Source organism: Mandrillus leucophaeus, unplaced genomic scaffold (assembly GCF_000951045.1).
Source record: "Mandrillus leucophaeus isolate KB7577 unplaced genomic scaffold, Mleu.le_1.0 Scaffold149, whole genome shotgun sequence".
Classification (NCBI taxonomy): Eukaryota; Metazoa; Chordata; class Mammalia; order Primates; family Cercopithecidae; genus Mandrillus; species Mandrillus leucophaeus.
Window position 1 is genome coordinate 4,900,867 of NW_012101465.1, and position 15,395 is coordinate 4,916,261.

At 35.6% G+C, this 15,395-nt stretch overlaps 1 protein-coding gene across 1 annotated transcript in view; it reads right to left on the bottom strand.

The window, feature by feature from the left end:
- The window catches only part of NGLY1 (N-glycanase 1), a 73,070-nt gene that overhangs the window by 31,188 nt on the left and 26,487 nt on the right, over positions 1 to 15,395 (bottom strand). Inside the window, exons 3-4 of the mRNA XM_011974811.1 lie at positions 13,988 to 14,233; positions 1,179 to 1,344 (exon numbers count right to left, since the gene is read on the bottom strand). Coding sequence (XP_011830201.1) covers positions 1,179 to 1,344; positions 13,988 to 14,233 — 412 coding nt within the window. The remainder of the gene's footprint in view (positions 1 to 1,178; positions 1,345 to 13,987; positions 14,234 to 15,395) is intronic.

Genomic DNA, 15,395 nt, shown 5'->3' on the forward strand with positions numbered 1-15,395 from the left:
TGTTTTGTGTTTAAATAAAACTATAAAAACTGCCAAAAAAAAAGGAGGAAATTCTGCAATATGTTACAACCTAGATATATTAGTTTGTTCTTATGCTGCTATGAAGAAATACCTGCAACTGGGTAATTTATAAAGAAAAGGTTTAATTGACTCACAGTTCCGCATGGCTGGGGAGGCCTCCTGACACAATCATGGCGGAAGGCACCTTTTCACAGGGCAGCAGGAGAGAGAATGAGTGCAAGCAGGGGAAATGCTAGATGCGTACAAAACCATCAGATCTCACGAGACTCACTTATTATTATGAGAGCAGCATGGGGGAACCACCCCAATGATTCAAGTACCTCCACCTGGTCCCACCCTTGACACATGGGGATTATAAGGATTACAATTCAAGGTGAGATTTGGGTGGGCACACAGAGCCAAAACATATCACTGGATGAACCTTGAGGTTCATTATGCTAAGTGAAATAAACCAGTCACCAAAAGACAAATACTGTATGATTCCACTTATATGAGATAGAATAGTCAAAATCACAGCAACAAAGTAGAATAGTGGTTGCTGGAAGCTGGGGAAGGATTATTATTTAATGAGTATCATTTTGGTTTTACAAGATAAAAAAAGCTATAGATGGTGGTAATAGCTGAACAACATTATGACTATATTTAATAACACTGAATTGTACACTTAAAAATGGGTAAGATGGTAAATTTTGTTATATGTATTTTACTTCAATTAAAAAATTGAAAAAAAGGGTGATATGTGCCCACGAGATATATGCAATAAAATTATACTATTATTATACTTCTTAAAAATTCAAATTGAAATAGGTTAAATATTTATAATGTATAACACTGTAAAACAATGTATAAGAGCAAAAGGCACTACAACTGTCCCTTGGTATATGCCGGGGACTGGTTCCAGGACCCCCACCTATACCAGAATCCACACATATTCATGTCTCACAGTCATCCCTGCAGAACCCATGTATATAAAGAGCTGACCCTCCGTATATGGGTTTTGCATCCTGTGAATCCACATTTGGTTTAAAAGAATCCACGTATAAGTGGACCCATGCAGTTCAAACCCGTGTTGTTCAAGGGTCAGTTGTATTTCAGTATTTTCTGTTTATTTAGCAATGATTTACATTTAGCAATAAATGATTATGTAAAGCTACTACCTTTATCCAATTTTCTAACTCTTGATAACTTTTCTTGTGATTTCCTTTTTAGTTCTTGGACTGGAATACAAGCTAATGCTTTCTCCTGAAGAGCAGGATTTTCATAGACCAGCACATGCTGAATGTTGGACTGAAGAACTCCTAGAATGGCTGAATCAGGAGTAACCTAATAGGAAAAAAAATACTGAAATTAACTTTTCACTATATGTTACAAAAATAATATATAATAAAAGAGCACTGTGGTTTTATGATTTTACAGGTAGAAGGGAATGTATGGATTCACTTAAACATAATAATTATACCCACGACCTTCATAACATTAGTATTAGGAGACAGCCACATTTGTGTCAGAGCCTAAGATCTATCTATTTTTTTCCCTTTGTATATACTATTAAGGATATATTTAAACAAGGATATGCAGAATTCTTGAATACAAGCATGGATCAATACAGCGCTCTGATCTAAGGAGCTAATGGCCCCTTCCACTTTAAATCCCTGTAATGTACAGCAGTAGCAAAAGAGGTGTGCTTTTAAAGAATCAGGAATTTTGAGAAATTCCTGAAAGAGAAAAGGCAAATATGAAAGGACTTAAGGAAGAAATCTCCAGAGAGGGTGGTGATGAAAAGTAAAAAAAGTTTCCAAAACAATCCCAAGGGCAGAGAAGCCAGAGGATCTACAGAATAGGAAGTGTCCTCAGAGCAAGCATTAGGGAGAGTGGTTGAACTCTGGAGGAACAGCTAATTATTTTGGCTTCTCCCTCCTTATCACCTCATCAACAAAAAGGTCTGCCTCTGAGCAGTGAGCGTGCATGCTTAGAGTCACAAAAGGAAAGGGGAGTAACCAAGCTCAGAACTGCTGTCACTGGCACATCCCATTGTGCGGTATGTACTGCCCTTCTCCACAGCTGTCAGAAGCAAATGCAGTATTCACAGACAAGATGGCAGGACCTCTCAAACACATATGGATCCACAACAACTGTGGGGGAGATGCATGAGAATCAGTATCAGAAGAACTAATCCTGTAGCAATGACAGAAATACAGAAGAAACTTTAAAAAGTTTCAGTAGTATACTATATTCAGAGAAAGACTCAACTATGGATCTTGGATAGAAAAATTTTATTTATTTATTTATTTATTTATTATTATTTTTTGAGACGGAGTCTCACTCTGTTGCCCAGGCTGGAGTGCAGTGGTGCCATCCTGGCTCACTGCAACCTCTGCCTCCTGGGTTCAAGTGATTCTCCTGCCTCAGTCTCCCGAGTAGCTGGGAGTACAGGTGCCCGCCACCATGCCTGGCTAATTTTTGTATTTTTAGTAGAGACCAGGTTTCACCATACTGGCCAGGCTGGTCTCGAACTCCTGACCTTGTGATCCGCCTGCCTTGGCCTGCCAAAGTGCTGGGATTACAGGCGTGAGCCACTGCGCCCAGCTGGATATAAAAAATTTAAACATTAAAATAAAAAAGAAGCCAGGCACTTTGGGAGGCCAAGGTGGAAGGATTACTTGAGTTGGGAGTTCTAGGCCAACCTGGGTAAAAAAAAAAAAAAAAAATTAGGTAGCCAGGTATAGTGTTGTGTGCCTGTAGTCCCAGCTACTCAGGAAGCTAAGGTGGGAAGATCGCTTGAGCCCAGGAGGTCAAGGCTGCAGTGAGTTGTGATTGCCCTACTGCACTCCAGCCTGGGCAATGTAGTCTCAAAAATAAATTAATAAGTCATATAAAATAAATTAACAATATAAAATAAAGAAGAAAGCATAGATGTTGTCAAACGGTAGAATAAACACAGCTAAAGAGTGATCAGTTAATTTGTAACCAAAGGCATTTTCTGAGAATGAGGCATAAAAAGAACAAATAGACATTGAGGATAAATCCAAAACTTCTCACATCCAGTTAATGGAAATTCCAGAAAAACAGTAAAAACAATGGAAGAAGGTAACTGCTCAAAAAAATAACAGAAATAAATTTCTTATAGCTGAAGAGCTAGTATGTATGGAAAACAAAACAAAAACAAATGCTAAGTATATAATGGTGACATTTTATGATAGCAAGGCTAAAAACAAAATCCTAAAAGTCTTCAAGTAAGAAGAAACATTACATGTAAAGAAAAAATTATTTGATGTCAGATATTTCATTAGAAACAATGAAGCAAATTTTTTGAAAATGAGGGAAAACGATTAGGAATGCAGAATTCATTCTCAGTCAAACTAATCATGTACAGGGGCAAAAAAAAAATACATTTTCTGATATGTGACAATACAGAAATTATATCACTCTCAAATCCTATCTAAAAGAATTATGAGGAAAGTTATTATAGCCAAAAAAATAAATATAGCCTACATTAATTTTTAAAAATAAATACATACTGGGGAGTAGGATCTAAAATAAAAGTAATGGTACAAGTTTTGATTGGTATAGATAATCACAGTTGGAAAGCAAAATCTCAATTTTTTCATAAGAAAGGTAGCAAGGAAGGGAGCAGAACAGAGGTTCTTGTCTTATGGTAAGATGTTGGTAGAAAAATATAAAATTAAAAATTTGCATTACAGATTTCAGGTCAATAATTAAAAGACTAAAAAGATTATATTTAACTTTCTAACTCTTACAGGAATAAACCTATTATAGAAAAAACCTTGATCTAAACAACACAGGGAGAAAAGAAAAAAAAAGCAAGAATATAGACAACACAAAATAAGATATCAGAAGTAAGTTTAAACATATTAGCAATTAGAATAAATGTGAATGGGTTAAATGTGCATAGTGCAAAGTAGAGACAGGTCGATAACAACAACAAAAAAACATTACCAAATACTTACATGTCAGGCACTGTATTAAGCACTGGAATGGGTGCACAAGACAGACATAATCAATTTAAGGTCTATGGGGAAAAGGTATTAAACAAATAATGACAGACCCACCATAGTAACTGAAAAATATTTGTCTGTGTGTGAATGTGTTAGATATTGGAAAAATAATGGAGACCAAAATAGATATAGTATGGGCATTACCCTCACACAGCAAGTAGTCTGTGGATACAAAAACAAGCAAATACTGATAAATAATGTTCATTTACTCAAATATTTATTTATTCTTTATTTGCTAGGTGCTGGGGATATAATGGTTAAAAATTAATCATGCGGATAAATATTATTAAGCAAATATGTAGCATAAAATGAGACTTTACAACAAGGTCCTTGAACCTGAACTTCCTTGAAGAAATATTTGTGGCAGAATAGGAGGATGAGAAGAAGCTAGCGAAGAGGGAAGGAAAAGACCATTCCTGTCAGAAAATAGCACAAAGGTAGCTGGGGATCGCTTAGCGTATTTTGAAGGATCACAGAGATCAGTGTTTAGTACCAAGAGAAACAAGGGGAAAGCAGTGGAGAGATAAAGATCATTCTGGTCGCTTTTCATTGCAATGGTAAGCCATTACAGAGATGAAAGTAAGAAGAGTAAAACAATCTGATCTGTTTTCAGAATATCACTTGAGCCGCTATGTAGAGAAAGCAGGTATCAGAAGACCCCATGGGGAACTACTGCAGAACTCCAAAAGAGCTGGTGGCTTAAATTAGGGTAGTTTTACAACTGGTAGAGAAAAAAAAAAGTGAATGGACATGAAAAGAACTTAGGAAGTAAAATCAATAAGTTTTGGTGACTGTACTATGAAGTCATCAAGAGTATTTGGAAAAGGAAAAAAACACATTAGAGATGATTCATGGCTTTTTTGTTTGTTTGTCTGTTTTTGGATATGAGCAACTGGGTCAGCACTTGAACCACTTGCAGCAGGAGAAAAACCATGAAATGACCAACTCAGTTAAAGAGTATCAATAGGCTCTCTCTCTGGATGACAAGTGTCTGGATAACATGGAGTGAGGCAAGATGGCACCTCCCAAGAACGCTCCAAGGGATGCCTTGGTGATGGCACAGATCCTGAAGGATATGGGAATCACAGACTACAAACCAAAGGTTATAAATCAAATTTTGGAATTTGCTTTCCGAAATGTGACAATTCTGCATGACGCAAAAATTTATTCAAGCCACGCTAAGAAACCTAATGTTGATGCAGATGATAGATACTGCTTAACAGCTCCAAACTATAGGTTGAAGTCTTTAATTAAAAAGGGACCCAACCAAGGGAGACTAGTTTCACGATTAACTGTTGGTGCTGTTAGCAAACCTACCACTCCTATCACAGCGACCCCACAAACAGTGCCTGTCCCAAATAAAGTTTCAACTCCAATGTCAGTGACAAGCCAAAGATTTAACAGTGCAGATTCCACCTTCTCAGTCCACACCTGTCAAAGCAGTTCCCGCAACAACTGCAGTTCAAAATGTTCCAACTAATCCCACAATGATTGGGCCCCAAAATATTCTTATTACCACCAACATGGTTTCGTCATAGAACACAGTCAATGAAGCAAACCCACTGAAGAGAAAAACATGAAGATGATGAATACAATGATACTACGTAAGGAATTATAGTCTAGTCTAGATGCATTTCAAAAGGAAAGCTGGTTTTGAGCCCAATATACTGAACTAGAATATTCTAGATCTTCTCATTTTACCTTAAAAGACTGAAATGTAGCTGCAGCATTTTTCCTATTAGCTAAAACTGTTAGATCGCTTTAGTAAACATACAAATGTGTTTTTCATTGGACTTCAATTACCAACAGTTAAGTACTTGTTTCTTAAATTTCATTAATGTTGAGTCCTAGTATGGTAATTCTGGTTTTGAGACACTTTTCTGCCTTCTATCACTGACAGCAGCACGTAAGTCTCAGGTTCTACAGCCTGGTCAGCACATTTATCTTTTACAGCATAATTTCTAATCTACATTTAAATACTACTTTATTTTATAAGGTAAAATAGTCACTTTTATTGTCACTAGCTTTTTCATTTTTACCAAATCTCTCAATTTAGGAAACATTTTTGGAAAGGGCAGATTTAGAGGAGAGATTCTAAATCCATTTTGAATGTATTTGTTTCTTGGCCTTCCTTAATTTCCCAACTGAACTCCCTTGCTAAATCCCATTCATTTTCTGCACCTACCCCATAGGCTTGTTTCTCTCTCTCCATTGTTCTTAAATGTAAAAGGCCATACCTGGAATTTAAAAAATATAATTCCTGGTAATACAGCTCACTGTCATTTTCATATTTTTAAAACATTCTCTACATGCCTAATGTTTCGTGATTCATTTTAACCCGATGGTTTGCATTTGCTGTTTTTCACTCTACATCAGAACATTTTACTCCTTAGTTTTTATGCCTGTTGAGCTTTCTGTGCTTTTGACAGGTAGTTTTGGGTCAGTTACAGTTTTAGTCTTACATTCCAAGTTGATAACTCTACCATATTTCACATTTCTAAATTTAACAGAGATGCTGTAGTTTAAAATTTGTTTTGATAAGTAATTACACTGGACCTAGGCAAAACCACTGAAGAACAAGTGTTTTCTTCCTTTTTACCACACACATATATGTTTTGACCACTGCTGCTTGAGTCCTCCTATTGGTATAATTCAGATCATATTTTTAGCTTGTTGCTGAGGATATCACATATAAGATGGGATCAAACCTGAAAGTAAGACACTAATGGTTCTCCATCCTCTAAAAACAAGGAAAACAAACTAGTGTGATGTGACTTGCATTTATGTGCACTCTGCATTGGTTTTCCGATAATACTGTAATATTGCTGAACACTTTCCCTGTTTTCCTCTTACACACATCTTAAAGTCATATTGGGAAAGACGGCAAAGCTTTTGAGAATATAAACAGACCTGTTTTGTTTTTCTTAAGTTCAACATATATTTGCAGAATTTTGTAAAATAAATGTTCGTATCATAATTTAGAATTTATAGCCAAGGATTCTCAAAACAGAAGTTTCATCTTAGGATAGTGCTTGATATATCTAAGAAAAAGTCCAGTAACAGAGAAGAAATGTCTCAAATGTCTCATCAGTTTTAGAGTTTTTTGATATTAGGGAAAAGTAATAGAAAAACAGGTAAAATGTATAAAAACAGACCTGATCAACATCATAGGAGATATCTGCTATATAGCATGGGATATCATTACTTGAATGTTCTCAGGGAGGCAGTAAGTCAAAAGGCCTAGGTTCTAGTCCCAGCTTTATCATTTACCAACTGTGTGCCCTTACTTCACCTGTTAGCCTTGCTCTAAATAGTAGTAGGAAAAAAAACACCTATCCTGCCTACCTCACAGGGCTGTTGTAAGGGTTTGACTGGTATACGTGGAAGTACTTTCAAACTTGTAAAATGCTATATGACTATAAGGAAATATTAATGTATTTGTTCCAAGGTTATTAAGAAAATTTGAGCTTAAAAGAAAAAAGACTACCAAATGGTAAAAACCAACTGAAAAAAGTCAAATTTGGCAACATGGAAATCACTGATCGTAGTAAGAATACAGTCTAACAATAGCATTAATAAGGAAAACAATTTGCAAGAGACTGAGTTATACAAGTGATGTGCAACAGTGGGCTGGCTAAGCTGTACCAAAGGAGCTGTACGAGATGGTCCACAGGGATGTGGAAAGGATGAGAATTTCTATTTCTATTTTGTCCGACAAGTAAAACAATTAAGTTATAATAATATTTACTATCTGGATTAACAGTGCCTCCCTCACAGACTGGAGAAGCTACCCTGATGTAAGAGAAAAAATGTCATAAAGTCAAAGGGTTAACAGTGGCACCCGCACTCCTACTTCTGCAGCTGTCATGTGACAAAGTTGTGCAGTTCAAATGTGCTGGATTAAGTGGAATTACGGATTATATCATTTTAACTAAATTAACCCCCAATCTAGCTTAAAAAGATTACAAAGAACTCTAGGCCCCGAGGCTAATACTAATAACAAAAGCACATATTAACAAGGAGAAAATGACAGGGCAACCACATCATCTGCTTTTTTAGCATAAGCACTTCAACAGCTACATTTTAGTGCAAAAAAGAAGATCACTAACAATCTAACGAGATCTAACAAAGCCCCTTAAATTCAAAATTATCAAGACTATTTTAAATATGGATTTGTTTACATTCATTAGATAATATAGTATTAATAAATTTTTTGGTGGGGCGTGGTGGCTTATGGCTATAACCCTAGCACTTTGGGCAGCTGAGGGAGGTGGACTGCTTGAGACCAGCAGTTCCAGACCACCCTGAGCAACATGGCAAGACCCTCATCTCTACAAAAAATAAAGAAAAATTAGCTGGGCTTGGGGTACACACCTGTAGTCCCAGCTACTTGGAGGGCTGAGGTGGGAGGATCATTTGAGCCCAGGAGGTCAAAGCTGCAGTGAGCTGTGATCATGCCACTGCGTTCCAGCCTGAGCGACAAAGCGAGACCCTGTCTCAAAATAAATAAATAAATTTTTTTGAATTAAACATATTATTTACTATTTAGATCCTCTTTACATTGTTTTATAATATGTACAGTATATTGCCATAGTAGTACATGTATATAACATATAAACAAATGAACACAAATGTATTGACAATATGTGCTCAAAAATATTTTACTGATAGGGCATATAATTAAAGTATGGAGACCCACTAGAAAAGCATGTAAGAAATAAAGATGCAATAATGAGTACTGGGAAGAGGAAGTGAGAAAGACAGGGCATGGAGGACCAGGGATATTTCTATGTCACCTTGTTCCTAAGATAGGAGAGCTTAAAGGTAAAGCTCTTAAACATTAACCTGCTTGTTAAAAAATGTAGATTCCAAACTTCACTCTTCTTCCATTTTGATTCAGCCAGCCTGGAATTATGCTCAGAAATTTGCATGTGATGCCAGTGGAACAATCTTAAACGAAAACTGGCCTAAAACAAGGTTTACATACCACTAGGAAGATTCCCAAGAAAAGAACAGGTACAAGATGGGGCACTGTCCATGTGAGATTCCATAGTGAACAGAGTAGAAGGGATATAGGGAGAGAGGAGCAACTGGCCTTTATTAAGAGCAGACACATTGCCTCCATTACAGAAGAGATTGTGCAACAGTTGACAGAAGAAATGTAGAGTTGGTGATGACAAGTCCAGGGAATTCGTCATGGAAACAAATATGCTCCTTTACTAGGATTAGTATAGAAACAGAAAAAAAAAAAAAAAAAAAAGGAATGTCTCCATTTTTATTTGAAAGAATTCATATTAAAATGAAGCACTTATAGTGTCTCATTTTTCTTAAATGCAGACTTTCATTTACCAAGAAGGTAAGAATTCATCCGGAGTATTTTTATTTTCAATTTAATTATTCTCAATCTGAAAATTATCTGATTCACTGTAGTTTTAATGGCACTCAAAATATTTTAAACAATAAAGTTTATTTTCTTGCCTTATTTCTTTACACATTCATTGGCACAACTCTGAAAAAACTAAGTCATAAAAATAGAAGGTTGCTGATTACATGGCGATTACAGCAGCTGGGTAACCATGTACTAATGCTACAGAAGGCAGCAGTTAATTGAGAGACTAAAGTTACTTGGAGTACAAATGGAAGTTTGAAATGTGAAATCTGTTGGTTTTAGATCAAAGAGTTTTTATCTTCACTAATCATACTTCCAATTATTTTGATTTCTGATATGAGATATATTTAAGACTCTTCATAAGAAAAAAAGTACAATGTGTATAGTTTTATCAAATCATGGGAATTAATCAGTGGAAGTTAGATTAGCAAATTCACTTCTTTAGTTAAAACACACACACACACACAAAAAAAAAAACAAATCAAGGCTTGAGCCTACTTGTCCTCTCTTTAATTTTATGCAACCCTTTGAGGCCTTAAAATTTAAAACCTGTTTTTAGACATAAAAGTTCTGTTATTTTAAATATGTTTTAATCAACTTGTGACTTCAGTAAACTTATTTAAAGAAAAACTTTTCTATTTATAAAGGTAATACATGTTGCTTCAGAAAATACTGAATAGTATAAATAATATGAAAGCACCCATAATTTCATCACTCAGAGTACATTATTGTTAAGATGTCTGTGTATGGCCTTCCAAACCTTTAAAAAAATGAACATATATATACACATATATATGTGTGTGTGTGTGTATGTTTCTAATAAGAAAAATCAAAATATTACACATATACAGACAACATATGCTGTTTAATTTTGGAATTCTTAGTTTACCTTTTCTCCATATAATAATGTTCTTCATGTCAAAACAGACTACATCTTCATTTTTAACAGACCCTAAGTATGCTGATATAAGGATACAATGTAATCCCCCATCAAAGGGCGTGTAGGTATTAGTTAACTTTTAAGAGTGGTAGGTTCATGAAAAAGAAAGTGGATGTTTAAATCTTATGTTCAAATAGGTTTCTTCTCTTACAAAGCTCGCACATAGGCCGGGCGCAGTGGCTCATGCCTGTAACCCAGCACTTTGGGAGGCCAAGGCGGGTGGATCACCTGAGGTCGGGAGTTCAAGACCAGCCTGACCAACATGGAGAAACCCTGTCTCTACTAAAAATATTGAATTAAGGTATTGAATTAAGGAATTGATAATAGCTGGGCATGGTGGCACATGCCTGTAATCCCAACTACTAGGGAGGCTGAGGCAGGAGAATCACTTGAACCCAGGAGGCGGAGGTTGCTGTGAGCTGAGATTACGCCATTGCACTCCAGCCTGGGCAACAAGAGCGAAACTCCGTCTCAAAAAAAAAAAAAAAGCTCACACATAGATCCAGACTAAGACTAAGAGGTTGCCTTATTGTTACTTTATGAGATAAAATTAGTTTTAAAATTAACTAGTTCATTTTATTATTTATCATTATCTGATAATATATGACTTTTATAATTTCAATGAAATAATCATAAATTATGATAATTGGTTTAAACAAACACATACCCACATTATAAATTGGTAGTAATTTCTGGAGCAATAAAGAGTTGATGAAAAGTTCCTACCAATTTCATATACATACTCAAAGTAGTCATGTGCTAAATAAAAGCATACATTTAGATTAGCTGAGTAAAAAGTACTGACTGTATGTTTTAAGCATATTATACTTCAGAATCACATCTTTAACCTAGATAAAGTTGTGAAGCTGGAAACAATGCTTCTAACATTCTGAGGTACCATGTCACTGAAAAATTGTCCTTGCTGTTTTGAATCTGCCTTTGGAAGGCAACTGTATAAAAATAAAGGATTATCAGAAAGTTACTTCCATTAGGAACACTAAACACTTAGCATGTACAACCAGCAAGTTTGAAAATCAATTAAGTCATTAGGGAAATGCAAATTAAAACCAAAATGAAATACTACTTAACAACCACTAAAATGGGTGTACTAAAAAAGACAGTAACAATGGTTGGTGAGGATACTAAGAAACTGGAAGCCTCACATATTTCTGATGAGAAGGTAAAATGGCACAATTTTGGAAAACAGCTTGGTAATTTCTTAAAAACAAATATAAACTTACCATACAACCCAGTGGTTCCACTCCTAGGAATCTACTCAAGAGAAATAAAAACACATGTCTACACAAAAATTTGTATGTGAATGTTCACAGCAGCATTATTCATAATAGGCAAACATGGGAAACAACCCAAATGTCCATCAACTGATGAATGGAAACAATATGTGGCATATCCTTAAAATGGAATATTATTCAACAATAAAAAGGAACAAAATACTGATATAGCCTACGATATGAAGAATTTCAAAAATGTTACACAAAGTAAAAGCCAGAAATAAAAGATTACATACTATATAATTCTATTAATATAAAATGCCCAGAAAAAGTAGCAAGATTAACTTTCTAATAACCACCACCACTATCATCTTTATTCAGCATCAATATATTCCAGTATTTTGTATCTTAAAAGCTTACTAGCAAATGTCAACATCAGTGACTATCATCTTGACTTATACATCAACATTTTACTTGATATAGTTTTAACCAAAAAAACACAAACAAAACAAAACAAAAAAAACAGTTATAAATTCACTAGGATTTATCCAGTTTATACACAGGTCAAATGCTTTAAAAACTATCTCTCTGGCTCCTTGACTTTGGTACATTTTAATTTTCAGTATCTCCACTCAAAATGGGCAAGGTAGAAGAAAACTGTCAAATTCTGTAGTATAGCAACTAATGATAAAAGCATAATTAACAAAACACTTTTAAGAAATACGTATATTCAAGTGATCCACAAATGACCAAGAGTTGTCTATGAAAAACAAGATTCATTCTAATTTCTCTCAACTTCTTTAAAAAATACAGAAGATATTTTGTCTGAAAGACTAGAGTAGTAAGAATTGATATATACTAGCCTATTAATAGCATACATCTTTGAGAAAGTTTACTTTCTTCTACACTAGAATGTGTTTTGCCAATAGAATGACATTCTGTTTTTAGTGTAGTGTTTAGAGGCTTTCTGGTGACTGACAGGATTTTAAAGACCTGGAACTATATCTGAATTGTAAGGTTAAGAACTGAAAAAAAAAGGGCTGGGTGAGGCGGCTGTAATCCCAGCACTTTGGGAGGCCAAGGAGGATGGATCACTTGAGGTCAAGAGTTCGAGACCAGCCTGGCACACATGGAGAAACCCCGTCTCTACTAAAAATACAAAAAATTAGCCAGGTGTGGTGGCGGGTGCCTGTGATCCCAGCTACTCGGGAGGCGGAGGCTGGAGAATCTCTTGAACCTGGGACGGGGGGATTGCAGTGAGCCAAGATCGCACCATTGCACTCTAGCCTGGGCAACAAGAGTGAAACTCCATCTCAAAAAGAAAAAAAAAAAAGCAAAAATTAGCCAGGAGTGATGGTGTGTGCCTGTAGTTCCAGCAACTCAGGAGGCTGAGGTACCAGAATCACTTGAACCTGGGAGGCAGAGGTTGCAGTGAGCCAAGATTGTGCCACTGCACTACAGCCTGGACAGAATGAGACTCCACAAAAAAAAAAAGAGTTTAAAGAAGATTCAGAAAATGTGAATGGCTTTGCTGAGCCAGAACACTAACAAAATACTACTTAGCCCAGGAAAGAGATATTTTGTAAAAAAAAATGTTTGCAAACTTTTTGCGCTATGTGCATTTTAAACTATAATAATGCAATTAAAAATATAAAGTAGGAAATCTTAAAAGATATATTCTAACACTGTAATTGGAAAACTCCTAAGAAAAGGTGTTAAAAACCAAGAAGGATGTTAAGTGAGCTTCTGTAACTGTACCAACCTTAACTGCAAAACTGATGAAGACCTAAGGTACCCAAAATGGAATGCACATGATCTCAGGGGGCATAAAAATCCATTGAGGTGCTTGTTAGACTTACAGAACTATCACAAGAATTTTTCTGACAGTAAAAACTTAGGGGAAGAATACGTAAGGACCTTGGTCAAAAGGGATTTTTGTAAACAGGATAATTTCCTATCAAATGGAATCATTTTGGCTTATCAAGAATGCCTGTAAGTTTGACTTTAGTTCTTCACAAGTACATATATGGTGTATACCAATAACAAAATTTCACTAATTTGCTAGCATCCACTATCATTAAATTAATGCATTCTTAATTACCTTAAACCTAAAGAAGCTTTTTTATTGAATTAAGGTATTGATAATGGCTGTGTTGTTGGAAATAACCCCACAGTGAATGGCAGCAGGTATAATTTAGATCAGAAAATGCAGTAGAGGAAATTTGACAATTTTTTAAAGAGCTGAAGAAATTTGGATGTTTTAAAGTTATAAGAATCAAGAATAAAATATGGGGCATAAATTGAGGAATAAATCATAACACATTCCAAAGCTTTTGCTATTTCAACATTTTGAAAGAAACAGTTAAAGAAGGTTTAATTCTAACATTACCGTCGAAGCAGATGGTGGATCTGGTGACTGTCCTTCACGGTTCCTTGTGTGCTGGTTTAACCCACTGGGATTTGAAGACGGTGTTGTAGGAAGCTGGGTACTGGCTGCAGGTTGCTGAGATGACTCTACTTTGTGGCTCTTATCTGAGCCATCCAATCTGCTACTTCTCTCTATGGCAATCAGGTCACGAATTTTTTGCAGCTGCTCCACTGAAGCTTTTTTAGGAAAGATGAGATGTGTTTCTCCCTGGAATTTATAAAATTAGAAAAAATGTGAACCTTTGCTTTATGCAGTCATTCTTTTGTGCATACACACATACACACAAAGAGAGAGACGTATAATGAAACCAATAGTATAGAATGCATGTTTCTAAAATCATACTGTTTTCTTACCACTATTGTTATTTTTAAATACAGTCTAAGGTAAATAATGCCTAAACATAAACCAGAAAATTATTAAAAAATTTATCTCCTTTTGGGCATTTAATCTTTAGCCTATTTAATGTGGTTCAAAGGACCTTCAGGAAAAAATATTTGATCTTCTAGAAACAGTAAGTCAGATGGCCTCATAACGGTTGCAAAAATGTATATTCCTATCCTCTCTGCAACAGTATATGATACTAGTACTCTCTATGAAATTTCATATGAAATAATAATGACAGTAGAGATACAGCCACACAAAAGAATCCCGGGTCACATAAAACCAACAAGAAGTTATCTAACAACCTTTGAATCTTGTTAATCCGAGTCTTTAAAGAATAGCTACGTGATTAGAAGTCTGTGTATGGGGTCCACTAATTTTTCCAAGGTAACAAAAAGTACACCCTGATAGTCAATCCAAAAGTATGGATGGTTAACAGTAATATAAAAGTAATCTGAACAAAACAAAAAAAATAAAAACCATGTCTTTGAGTAATGATTGATTTAAAGAATACCTATAAATACGCTGAGAATGCTTTAAAATAAAATGCTACAACAAATTCTATAATATAAAACAGTAAATTACAAAACAAGAAAAAAGGTGAAATGAAATGACAATGTATTCGATCAAATTTCTGGATATTGAGAACAAACAAGGTTAAAACAGTAATTTCTCCAACTGCAAATGAGATAAAAAGTTGCAGCTGGGCATGGTGGCTCATGCCTGTAATCCCAGCACTTTGGGAGGCCCAGATGGGTGAATTACCTGAAGTCAGGGGTTCGAGACCAGCCTGGTCAACATAGCAAAAACCCTGTCTCTACCAAAAATACAAAAATGAGCCGGGTGTGGTGGCAGGTGCCTATAATCCCAGCTACTTGGGAGGCTGAGGCAGGAGAATTGCTCAAACCTGGGAGGCAGGGGTTGCAATGAGCTAAGATCACACCACTGCACTCCAGCCTAGCTGACAGAGCGGGCTCAGTCTCAAAAA